Below are 13,344 nucleotides of genomic sequence, written 5' to 3' on the forward strand. Positions count from 1 at the left end.
TGTTGACAGTCGAACATAATGTCAACTTCACAGTGCACTGTTGGTAGATGGTTAATGAACTTAATTAGATAATTAGTGATGTTAATTATCCTTCTATTATGAAGACAAAAATGTTACACAAGTAATGCACTTTTCTAAGAAATACCATTATATGTTTGCTTGTTTTAACTCAGTTAACTTGAAAAGCTGGTAAAAGACCGACAGAGTGATTGAAAAGAAAAATATTTAAGTAATAATTGTGGTTATGTTTCAAAATATTTTTTCATCTTTATTTCACATTTGACATTTATTTCACATTTGATATTTCACTGTTGAGCTTGTCCCTCCTTGCATCCCTAATGTTACATACAAATTAACAAGTTCATTTTGTCCGATCCCTCTCTGCTGTTCACCAGCCCCTACTACAGTCGTTTCTTGAAAGAGGCTGTAACAATGCAGGAAAGAGGCAGCTCGTATTTGAAGGCACTGACTCACTACAAGCAGCTGAACAAAATGCTGAGCTTTACATTTTGGGTGATCGTGGCCAAATCTCTAAGTTCACATCCATCACATTGAGATAAAGTTTCTTTCTCAGATATCAAAGAAGTCACTGGCAGCATGTTAATACTTAACGTGCTGGGGCCAAATACTCTCTGCCACAGCAAGAATCTGGAGATCCACATCGGCCTTCCAGTTCAACATTAAACACTTCTGCTTGAGAAGTTTCGTATGAAACTACTCTCTAAAATACAGACTTCCGCATGCAAATATGTGACTCAATAGTTTGTGAATATGACCTAAGAATTTTAGTTTCAAACAGCTTATTTCTCCACATTTTTTTGCACCTGATGCAAAATCAGTATGCACCTGACTGACAAAGCCAGGAGAGAATGAAGCCCTTGCACTCTTTCTCAATGGACTCGTGTGGGGTGAGAATCCCAGTCAGGACTAATCCTGTATCTGTGATGTAGCTACCATTTGTTCCAGGTAAGTCAGCCTTGACACTGTACAAAACAAGTTTAAAGCCTCCTGTACAGTTTGTAAGCGCTAAAGAAGCACCTGACTTTGTCTAGTGGTTTGTTCTAAATCCATAGCAAATGCTACTACTGCTTCAGGTTTTTTAATTTGACTCTTTTTTTTAAATGCAAATAATAACCCACCCATTTCCTCTCTACTAAGCAAAGCTTTCAAGTTTTGACTGGCTTCCTTCACCATTCTCAAATTCAGTAAGAGTTTTGCTCAGTTAGGAACAACAGTGCCTAGCTCTCAGTAAATATTATCTTTTTTTTTTTCACTTTTATAATGGAATTTCAAGCCTTTATCTCTCACCAGTTACTTCATACCACTACTTCTTTTATTTCAGTGTTTCAACAAAGTGCCTGCTGTTGCAGGATATAAGTCTGTAACTAGCAGTAGTGAGTGCAAGCCAATATATGAAGAATTTTCCCAAATGAATACAGAATGTTCTTATAATGGTACCAAACAACATTACAGCACTTTTTAATGTGACCATCACCAAACTGAGGACAAAAATAAGACCACTAGTTAGAAGAGCTATGATACTCAAAGTACTCTTTTTCTACATGAAGTAGCGTGTAGTCAGTATTCAGCACTCACAGAAAATCAGTCCACTTCCACTTTTTTTACTCAAACGTGACACTAGCATTTGGTAGCAGGTTGTTGTTTTGTTTTTTTTAATTCTATTTTCTAAATGTGAAATGTTGATTCAAGGATATCCTTTTAAGATATTTATTTTACTGACATCAGGCAAACTGAAAGCCTACTGTTTGAGCTTATCTCAGAAAATGCTTTATACACAACTTTTACTTTAGGTGAAAGCACTTTCACCTCACCAACTAACATGTTTAGAGTTGATGTTGCCCCAGTTTTTCAAGCAGTTGAAAAAATACAAAGCATTTCCAGAAATTGAGGAAGAAAAAGATGCAAGTAAATACAGGAGAGTAGTTGAACACAATTTTACATTTTACTCAGTATTGTAAGGCCGCACCTGGAGTACTGCGTCCAGTTGGAGGCTCCCCAATAGAAGAGAAAGATGGAGATGCAGGAGAGAGTCCTGCAAAGGATCACTACCATGAGCAAGGATTTGAGCAACTCTTCTATGAGGGAAAGGTTGGGAGAGCTGAGGCTGTGTTGTCTAGAGAAGAGAAGGTTCAGGGGGTTTTCATCAATGTATATAAAATGTCTGACAATGCATGTAAGTATTTGAAGGCTAGGCTGTAAATACAAAGCCAGTTCTTTCAGTGGAACTCAGTGACTGTACAACAGGCAGTGGGCACAGACAGAAAGGGTTGTGCCATCTGAACAACAGGAAACACTTTCTTATCGTGAATGTGACTGAGCACTGAGGCTGCCCAGAGAGCTTGTGGAATGTAAGTCCTTGGAGACACTCAAAAAAATTGGATATGGTCCTAGGCAATCTGCTCTAGGTGGGCAGCAGATTTGAACAAGATGACTTCCAGGGATACCTTCCAACTTCAGCCTTTATATGATCATCATCTTTTTCCTTCAACAGATGCATTTAAGGTAAGAGGCCATAACATAACACCGAATCAAGTTCCAACCATTCTTGGACATTATTTACATGTTTTCCATTACTGACATCTTGACATTATCTAAATTAATAAAAGACTATTTTCACCTACCAATCCCTAGCTGTAAACCATAGTCATTTCTATACTGGTACAGCAGTGCAGAGATACTCTTCAAGTCCAAAAAACTACATCTAGAATAAGGCTAAATTAAATCTGCAGAAGCTTATGAATTGCATTAGATGGGAATGTAACATGTGTTCCCAGCTTACTTTGATACAGAGAAACCCATCTTTTATTTTTCTTATGAAGGAAAAGGACTATGGAAAAGCATATTTTCCTCCCTTTAGATTTTTATCTCTGCAAAGCGCAGCAATCTTTTTCAAATATTGGCTGGAGGGAGAAGTAGGGAGAGGGAGAGTGGAGAAGAATATTTGGAACTGTAGCTTTGCATCTCAATGAGAGGAACAATTTATCAGAGCTACGGAGCTGTCAGCCCTTGACATGATAAGGAATAACATCAAATGAGTAATGTTTCCTTCAGACCCAGCTCCTTTAATTACAAGCCGCTTCCTTGCAGAAGAGAGACAGAAGATGCAGAAACACCAATTTCATGCACTTGTGCCTGAATAATGTCTCCGTGCTGCCTTTTCCAGATGGCAACCTTTTCACTGGAGGAACTAATGATGTGGGCATATTTAGGGAAAAACCAATAACGGAGTCTTTAACCTTCAACAGCAGAAAGCATGTTGTACAAAATGTTCCTTGGGATACATTTACAAATATCAATTACATTGCTCACTGAGGTGTAATCAGCTGTAATAATCAAAATTAATTTTAAAAAATAATTAAACAGACCCCAGGGCAAATACTCGATGCTCTTGCAGTATGACATCACAGTCTACATATGTACCTGGGAAGAACTTGCTCATTCTAAGCAGCAACATGATTTTAAGGAATGAGAAGGATGCTGTGGCATTCTGAAAGACTGCTGCTCAGCAAGATACTATCATCAGGCATATTACTTGGGTATCATAGCCTTTCTGATCAACACACCTGGAAATGAAGCAGTGATCACTACAGATCAAGCTTCAGCCTCTGCAACTCAAGCTAGAGGATTCAAACTCCCTTCACCAGTGCTGTAGGAGACAGACTCTTCAACAGGAGAAGAAAAGACCTTGATAGTTCTGCACTGCATTAAGATGAGAATGCAGAATTCTAAGGTGACCCACTGAAATAGCTCTGAATAGTCTGTCAGTGCAGTGCTGCACTACCCTATAGCTGCTCCAGCCCCAACACACAAAACTAACTGGTATTCTAGACAAGTGTCTAGCAAAAACATGGAAACGATCCTCTCTCCATGTGTAAAGGAAAAGCTTACACATGGAGAAGCTAGTCCAGCTGCATTGCTTCCATTAAAGAACAAAGAACATCGACATTGGCAATGTGAATGCTGCATACACTCCAGACCCACCTTTGCTTTGTATAAGCATGTCTCCTTATTCCTTGACATGAAACAATCTTAGTTTCAATCTTAGTTTCACCTTTAATCCTCAACACTAGGCTAGAAATGAGAGGACAGTACTATGGTAATACCTGATACTTTATCCTAATTCAGTGTCTTAAGAACAAGGTTTACATAGTACTCAAAAGCAGCACCATTAATACATTATATGTTAAGCCTACCTAAGTTCTTTAGATCAGTGACCATATTCACAGCCATGGCTTGATGCTACTATAGCATTACAAATAATAATATAGCCCTGGCTACCATAACTTCTGAGATATCACACTTAGTAGAACATATATTCTTACAGTACTCCATTTTACAGCTAGCAGTGTAGGATTCACCAAGACACAGCAAGCTATAAATGTCATACAAAAGACTACAGCAAATAAATGAAGTGAAAATGCAAAGTGAAAATGAAGTGAAAATAGGTAGGCACCACCAATTCCATCACTACAGTCACAGCCTGGAAACACAAATATCAGGTTTCCACTCAGGTAAGTGGGGCAAACCTATCTAGCTCGACCATTCTCACACTTCATTCCTCATCGTAAAATCAATATTGACAACATAAGTGGCTCATGAAGGGAGATCTCAGTGACTTCCAATCTTCAGTTTGTTACCTGGCTATTCTGTTTTCTACTCTTCCCACCAAAAAAATACATTACACCTTTTCACTTTTGTCTTACTTTTTAAACCTTATTATTTAGAAATCTAATAAAGTTTTTGAACTTCAGAGTTTGTCAGATTTAAAGTTATAGATATTATTATGCCTCAGTTACTTAAAAGTGCTACTCAACCAACAGATAATGTTGACAAGCTGGATTTAAGTCACTAAAGGTGAGGTACAAGAAGGAATATGAAAAAGCATATGGATGATCTCACGCACTATTAACAAATCCGGTCGGCAGCATTATAGGCACAACTTTTGAGCTTCGTTTTCTACACAGACCTGAATTCCTAAGTACTGCACATGCATGCAGTTTTTCCAGCAGAAATCGCTACACATGCACAAAATGACAAAGTTTCTAGGAAAAATCATGTTCTCTTACCCCACATGAGCTACATAATCATTCCATACATGGGCAGATGATCTGTTGGTCTAAAGCTATTTTGCTGCAAGTTAGTGCTGCTTTAAGACTGATCTAATAAACCCTAGATGACTAATTAGAGGCATGTAGGTACCTCTGCGCAGTCCCCAAGAGCGCTCTGAACACTAAAGCAAAAACGCCTGAACTGCCCTCAAAAAGTTCTAGCATTAAGTTAAGCTCTACATCTTCTATAACATTCTCCCGCCTCACTCGCTGAAAGGCAAACCCAAAGTCAAGCTTTCTAGCCCTTGCTATCCAGGAGGTCAGACAAAATTATTTAGAATCGTCTTTTCTAGACTTGAAGGCTAGGAAAACAACCTTAATGGCAATGGGTGTCTAATTTCCAAAGGAACATTCCGACAGACATACCCAGAAGCCTTCCAAATCCAGAAAAATTCTCCAGAACCATGCCAGAGGGAGAGCAGAGACGGAAAAGACAAAAAGCAGATGTTACCTCAGATTTGCATGTTGTTTCCTTCGTATTTCGGCTAGGCATCAGTCTCATAGCTGAAGAGAGGCTTTCACTCCAGGAATTGTGCTTGCTTTGAGACAGGCCTAGTACTGATTTATTCTGAAGAACTCTCTTTTCAGATGCTGTGAGCCAGGAAAAAAAAAAAAAAAAAAAAGATAAAAGATCTTGAAGTTGAGCTTTTAGGAAGGTCCTGTACAACTTATCCATCTTACTCTAGAGAAAATGTAGTAGTGCCTCACTTCAGCTGGCTTGTCCTTTTACTTACAAGAACACTGAATTAACATGTTTTCTGAAAGCCTGTATTTAAAAGTCTTGCTGAGGTTTGCCATAGATCAGCACCACTGGGATGCCCTTCTTCATGCAAATATCCTCCTCATTGTTAAATAGGAAACAACCGTTGAAGAACATCTTTTTTGCAGTGCAACACCAGCCCTACAGCCTCACCAGATGATTACAGAAGGGCTGAGGACAACACAGAGAACAGTCACAGTAGCTAATTACAGAAAATGAGAAGAGTACAATCAAGGAATCAGCAGCTTTACATTATGCACAGTATTTACTGCAATACCTTTGTTTACTAAAGTGAGTGTTACATAAAAAAGTAGAGACCTAGGAAGCTTTGCCAAGCTTTTGTCATCATTTCTTCCCATAAAGGAGTGACCTCAGTTATCTTCATGTCCCTTTCTCTGTCACTTCCTTTTACAGAGAGATCCATGTTGTAAACATCCTCTAGAGTCTGCCGCCTCTGCGAGATGAGCTGCTTCCAGATGATTTCCACTGTTCTCAGAATCTCCTGATGGACTAAGATGACAAGATGAACGAAGAATCAATTTATCAGTAACACATCAAGCAGCAGATAAAGTAAAAACATCTAATTTGGAATAATACTGCTAGAGTCCATGAAGTTGCTCATTCTGCTCACTGCTTCCACACATTTTAAGCCAGACTATTTAGTCTAATACACAAAACCATATATTTCAGCTGCCCGAGTGAAATGAGTGGGAGCTACAGATGATTATTTTTTGGTTCCTGTCTTAGAAAACTATCTCATCAGAAGTTTGATAATCTTACCACATGGAGTTCTAAAGTACCTAAATGCGATTCCTCAAATGTTGGAGATGGTGGGAGGAAACAATCCAAACATGCCAAGTCATTAAACAGTCTGACATGGCAGCAGGAGCTGTACAAGGAAGTGCTGAGCTGTTTTGCTGTCTTTCCTTGCAAATCCGACCAACTTGGAGTAATGCTTTGCAGTAAGGTTCAACTGACAGCCTCCCCAGTGAATCGTGCCTAAATATTTTCACTTTTTTCTCTTAAGAGCCTCATGTGTTTTCCTGTGTATAACAGATGTGGGGGGAGATGTAACAACAAGGAGCTCAACAGACTCTGGTAGATCTTATCGCTATGAGGCCTCGGGAGTCTGGAGACAGGGCTAAAGTGTAAACAGAATGCTCCTTCAGTATGCACAGCTAATGTGGTCACAACTGGGACAGTTAAGGAACCCTTTGTTTGTTATCTATGTTCTTGGGAAGAACTTAAGGCCAATTAACCATGAGCGGATTTACTGCTTGCGAGTGGAGTATATATAAGATGTATGTTAAACACAATAAAGAGGACTTACTATTCTGATGCCACACTGACTGAGAGAATTCTCTAATGGGACTAAGCGCTGACAAACAGATGACAATCTATATGCATCTTGAACAAAGAATCAGAACTATAAATAGCATGTAGCTGTGCACTGATAATGGTCACAACCTGAGGAAGAGATTTCCAAACTTATATCCATTATTCCCAAGGATATGGGATATGAATTTGGAATAAAAACATACTGCATAAAAACAGCCTTCTTTTCCATGATGTGATTGCAGCTCCTATAAACTCTGAAGAGAAAATTCAGCAGTACTTGCACAAGCTGCATGGATAGCTGTCTAGGCCAGGCACTTTCCTACTCTGCAAGCTGAAGTCAACATGTGCAATAAATTACCATCATCTGGAGTAGGCAGGCTGCCCTTCTCCTCTTCACTGGGTGCAAGGAAAATTTGGTGATACGAAGCCAGTTTTGGTTTTGCATCCACACCAAAACCTTCTGGATAGCTATGGCAAAAGAAAATGAGAGCACGTGAGGAAAGCAGACGTAGAACAAACCAAGGACAATGAAAAAAGCTAGAGATATTTCCACTTATCTGCTCCTACATGATTCATGTAGCAGGTCAATATTCCCAGGGTCAATGGCCTACAATACCAATCAGATGACGCTGCAGAATTTACAGGAAATGGAAACTAAATGACTGCCAGTGTGGCTTTCAAAGTTACGGAACATTCATCAAGATCCTGTGGATCACTATTTTCTACATGTCTTATCCCTGCATCCTTGGTGTAGTTATAACTACCATTTACCTCAAATAGCTGGAACACAGGACTGTTCTGAGGTAGCCAGACTGCATCCACCTTTCCTGCATCACTCCTGAGCATCTTGTATGCAACCTCTTTGCTCTGAATTTCTTCACTTGAGTTATCTCCCATTATGTGGGAAACACTGCACTGCCACATCCTAAATCTGATCTGCCTATTTACTCATTCAGTTTATAAAGCATTCAGCACAACAAAGCCACATACTTCAGCACCATGATATTTGTATCATGTAGATATTATTACAGTTTAGAATATTATGGCCAAAAAGAATTAGAGTTGTTGGGATGTGGAGTGTCAGAAAATTTCAGTAGGTAAAGAACACCAAGAATCTCAGCACAGCAGTAATACTCAAAATAAATGCAACAAGCTTAGTAAAGCACCAGACCACTTGTACGTATTTCCAGAAATACTATCAGTAGCTGGAGAATAAAAGATCACAACCCTTCTTAAAATCTGCATAAGTAAAACAGGCAATCACAAAATCTAATGCAGTCTATGAAGAAACCCTAGATGGTCGGGAAGTTCATGAACTGAGAAGATTAGACTTATTCTGGCATAAGGGCCAGAATTAGACAACACAGGAGTCAGGGCCACCTAGATCTTTGTTCTAACCCACTACAGGCACTTGTAACACACTGTATTATTTCAACAGTAAGCAGGCACCACGGCAAGATGTCCCCTTCTGTACCCACAGCTACACATAACAGCACAGAGTTAAGCAGACATCATACTGAGACAAACATTCGTACCTGCCCAAATTCAGCTGGCAAAGGCAGTGCATTAGGCAGATAATGAAATTGTTACTTGAGTTGTAAGTTGCAAAAATAACGTCCCACTGCTCCTGTAGAACACTGAGGGTGTTCAGGACATTAAACTGTTCTGGCAGTGACTGTTGTGGTCTGGACAGGCAGTAGAGGATGGCTCTGTTTAAACAGCTGTACAAGGTACTGAGGAAAAGATCCTTTTGAGAAACAGGGGCTTCTAAGACCTATGAAAATAAGAAACAGTAGTGTACTTGGCTTGTTCAAAGAACTCCCATCACCAAGGATCCATTCCTCTCACTTCTTTTAGTTATTGTAAACTTATTTCAGGAATATTCCCCTGGACCACCAGTTAGGTACAAACTCACTCTTCCTGTAGCTCTGTGAAAGTCTCTTGAAATGTGGAAGAGTACTTTTTTTCTCGTTCAGTAACACATACATAGGCAACAGACAGTGGCACAGGGAGAAGAGCTAACAGTCTAGCTCTGGTTATCATTTACAGCCACAGTGAGCTCATGCAAGAATACAGGTATACTAGCAATAAGCAGACTGCAGCCATTTTCTTGAGAATTGTGGTATCACCACCAGTGTGAAACAGAAAATGTTGACAGTGGTTTGAAAAAATCGTAGATGTGACTCACCCTGGTAATCTGCCTGGCAATGAAGAGCAGGATTTGCTTGGAGTCTGCTGCAAACATTTTGCTGTTCATTTTCTCAATCAGTTTCTGAGCAAAATAAGTAACATTCGTCATGGATACAGATGCAGTTGATTCTGAAGTGCTATGAAGATCACTATTCCCTGGAGAGGACATGAGGGTTGATTATCCCAAAACATGCTGAGATGTAAAATATGTGGTGCGAGATCTGAGACTATCAGAGCTGAGTGTTAACAGATTCATACCAATGACTCAGAGGTGGGACATGTCTAAGAAAACTCTATGTCTAGCAGAAACAATTAATTAGATTGGGAAGGACTGCTCCATCCAAAGGAGAGAATCAGTCCCACAAAATGCTGACATGAAGGACTGGTCCCACCAGTGACTCAGCAAGTAGAGCAGCAACAACTAAGTTAACCAGGGTTGTTTCCAGAAGCGCTATTTCTTATAGGATAAGCTTATTTCTTATAAAGTACTCCATTCTAATGTTCAGAATCTGTTCTCAAAGTAATTGAGAAATACAATAAAATTACAGTAATTTATGTTATCTGGTCAGTGGCAGGAGTAAATGTACAGACCAGACTGCTGAACTGAGTCCTACATATTGTTTCCAAGCCTGCGTAAAAGTTACAGCTAAATAACAAATGTCAGTTAACTAATGATCCGAATCTCACCACTCACCTCTTGGTCTTGCTTTCTCTTCACCTTGGCTGATAATGTGGAAGACATCCATAGCAGAAAGCAAGAGTTTTGTCTGAAAATGTCTCTTCTGATCACTGGTGGCATCCTCTGGATAAGCCTGTATAGTCACCATGTACACATTACTACAGCAGAAAAACACCCAGAAAATTAGACTCTGAAATTCATTTTCAGCCTTTATTCAAGGGCCTTTGATTTCACTAGATCTTTAGTAGTTTGGTAAAAGTTTTGCTCACAGTAACGAGAAGAGGTTCCAAGTGAAGCAGCATAACCTGAGATAGTTCAGATTGCCAAACATCTCCCTTAACCTCTCTAGGCACTGCTTTAGAAAGATACAGAGAAAAACAGCATGAAAAGAACAATAACTATTTCACTTCCATGCTTTAATACTTGGTGTGGGCATATGAAAAGCTGATGCAAGGTGACAAATTATCTTTGGCAGCTTATTCACAGTAACACTTAAACACAGAGAACTGGTGTACCAAGGCAAAATGGTAACTCTCATAGAAAGCTTGGCAAGAGTATATGCCTGGACAGTTACCACGCAACAAATGTAAAGGCAGACCCTCACACCCTAGCTGGGAGAACACAACATCTTACTGTAGGTCTACACTCCAGCAGAGAGCCAGCATAATGCCCTTCTGCACACCAAACACAAGCAAAAGTTTTGCACAAGGCTAGAATGGAGGCTCACAGGTGGTTCCCAAGAAATCTTGTCCTCGGTGAATGTAAACTTTTAGGCACCTGTCATTTGACAAGATGATTTAACTCCTGACAGTTGCAGTAAAGCTTCATATAATTATTCCTATTTGTCTTACTAAGCTAAGTGTGGCTCGGAACCCACATCTGGACTATTGAAAATTTGCTGATTTAATCTTTCCAGTGCTCTGAGTGGCTGGAATTCATAAACTAGGTTCAATTGTTAAAGCATTTATCTATTCTAAGAGGGAGGAAAGACTGTTCATTTTGGGTTATTTGGGCACTGAAGATAAATTGTCTCAAAAAGCAATATAAAGGAATGCTCCATGTGAAATCTTTCATTCTCAGAAGTCAAGGGGTGTTCTAGTGATATGCAGGCATTACTAAGGAAAGGGGAAAGTTTCCATGCCTTTCTTTAATGATAAATCTTTCCTGAAAAATGCATTTGCTGTTGTCTAGAGGTAGCATTCTCTTAGTTCACATGAATGCAGAGTAAGTACAAAAGAAGTATCTTCCTTGCAGATAAGGCTGGAATTCCATTAATTCTGTCCAGATCTGCCAGGAAGTTATGCATGCCAAGAGCTGTGATCCAGCCTTGTCCTGGGCTGCTGAAATTGCTTACTGGATACACCTCTTCGTCACTCCTAGCCCTTCACTAGGCCACTAGCATGTTAATTGTCTCCTGTCCTTCCACCCCTAGTGCAAAGCAGAGCAGCAAAGTCTGAGGACTGCAAAAGAAACCTCAAGAAGAAGCTCTAGTGGATGTCCTTGTTTGTTTGCTGGGATGCTGAGAAGACTGTCCATCAGGAGGATGCGCATAAAATCCCACACTTGTTTCTTGGCAGGGTGTGGCAGGAGTGGGAGAGAAGAAGAATCAGTGCAGCCTTTCCCTTCAGCAATTGCTGGACCATCAGGGGTCAAAAGACCTTCAGAACTTCCCTGAAGATATGGACAGACAAGCAAGGGATTTTAATTTATTATCTCTTTGAAGTTTATTTTTCATAACAACACATTTCTGAAGGGTTTGTGCTGCCTCACATTCACATACCTTGGGTGCTCCAGAATGGAAGGCAACCATAGCCAAAGTTTTCAAGAAGTCAGGACAGTGCCACACTGGGTCCTGAGTATAACTGTGATAGATCAAGCACAGAAATTGTACAACATTCCCTGGATAGACAGTCTCCCAGGTGGCTTCTGCACCTGCAATAGGCTGAACACAGATAAACATGCATCTGGTCAAGGCAGCATTCCACACTCAGATAAAGCTTATCTTTGCTCCTTCACAGGTATTGCTAAGCAGCTAAGCAAACACACCATCACCACAGGGAAGCCAGCAAAGGCACAAGTACCTAACTCCCAGCTTGCAGACTGAAGATGCACCTAATCAGAAAGGTTACATATCTTAATCATGAATGAGCAAAATGGGTGACACTGTGGGTAGAACCCCATCCTTATGTTCAAAATTCTTAAACATGAGCCTATGACATCATCAGCCATGTACATGCCGACATTTTGAAGTCCACGCTCACTGTTAGACTCAGTACTGCTATGAAAGTCTAACACTCACATAATTTATTATGCCATTCACATTATACTTTCCTTGCTTCAAAAGTCTTACCTTGTCCACAATGACTCTAACCATTTCTAGCAGTAAAGCAGCTGCCTCTGCACACAACCCATTTTTGAGGACATTCTCTGTAACATGTTGCTGCAAGATCCACTGCAACATAGAGTCAAGATCTCCCTACATCAGGAAGAGATGTATTTTAAGAAGGGATTGGATTTATGACACATCAAGAACAATGCCTGCTCTCTCTAAGAAGAAAAACAACAACAACAAAAAAACATCAATTCACATCTCCACATCTAACACTAGTGTATTGCCCCCTTCTGAAAGGCATCTTTTGCATTATTTGTAGGGTGGAAAGCCTTATGGCTTCTCAGGACAAAAATTCACTAATTGAGATTTTACTGAGTCCTGACAACATAAGAACAGACAGGCAAACTAATCTGAATTGCCTTCTAATGTGCATTAGCTAAATGGCATTGAAAGACTTACGTGAAGAAATCTGCTCAGAACACATTTCCTTAAATCAAACTTAATTTCCTTCATTCTTGAAGTGTGGATGACTGATTTTAACTATCACAAAAACCAAGTAGTAGTAACTTCCTTGTGAATCCTCCCATACAGAAGGTCACAGAATGTCCAAGTAGTAAAGTTACAGCAGCTTCATGCTTGTCCACTACTTCGTTCTTACCTTGGCTGTTTCAGGCGGTTCACTATGTGGTGTTGCCAGGAAGAGCCCTGCCACCAGCAAGTAGATCTCAGGGATGTGGACATGATCAGTCAGACATTTTTGCAACACAGAAAACCCAAAAATCAAGATGGAGCCACTGTCAGGTACCAGAGGATGAGTTTTTAAATTATCTTTAAAGGAAAAGGAAAACATTCTGAGGAAGTGTCTACAAATGAAGGCCATACTGGAAATAAGATCACTGATCCAACTTTATCCGCC

The 13,344-nt window shown here is 39.9% G+C and overlaps 1 protein-coding gene across 5 annotated transcripts in view; it reads right to left on the reverse strand.

The window, feature by feature from the left end:
* Window positions 1-13,344, reverse strand: part of WDFY4 (WDFY family member 4) — a 130,675-nt gene that overhangs the window by 63,130 nt on the left and 54,201 nt on the right. For all 5 annotated transcript variants that reach the window (XM_021398004.1, XM_021398005.1, XM_021398006.1 and 2 more), the window contains 10 exons: window positions 13,087-13,256; window positions 12,447-12,572; window positions 11,877-12,038; window positions 11,570-11,767; window positions 10,112-10,229; window positions 9,416-9,573; window positions 8,763-9,001; window positions 7,586-7,695; window positions 6,208-6,399; window positions 5,581-5,720 (listed from right to left, as the gene is read on the reverse strand). In XM_021398004.1, coding sequence (XP_021253679.1) covers window positions 5,581-5,720; window positions 6,208-6,399; window positions 7,586-7,695; window positions 8,763-9,001; window positions 9,416-9,573; window positions 10,112-10,229; window positions 11,570-11,767; window positions 11,877-12,038; window positions 12,447-12,572; window positions 13,087-13,256 — 1,613 coding nt within the window. The remainder of the gene's footprint in view (window positions 1-5,580; window positions 5,721-6,207; window positions 6,400-7,585; window positions 7,696-8,762; window positions 9,002-9,415; window positions 9,574-10,111; window positions 10,230-11,569; window positions 11,768-11,876; window positions 12,039-12,446; window positions 12,573-13,086; window positions 13,257-13,344) is intronic.

This window comes from Numida meleagris, chromosome 5 (assembly GCF_002078875.1).
Source record: "Numida meleagris isolate 19003 breed g44 Domestic line chromosome 5, NumMel1.0, whole genome shotgun sequence".
In the NCBI taxonomy this organism is placed as follows: domain Eukaryota; kingdom Metazoa; phylum Chordata; class Aves; order Galliformes; family Numididae; genus Numida; species Numida meleagris.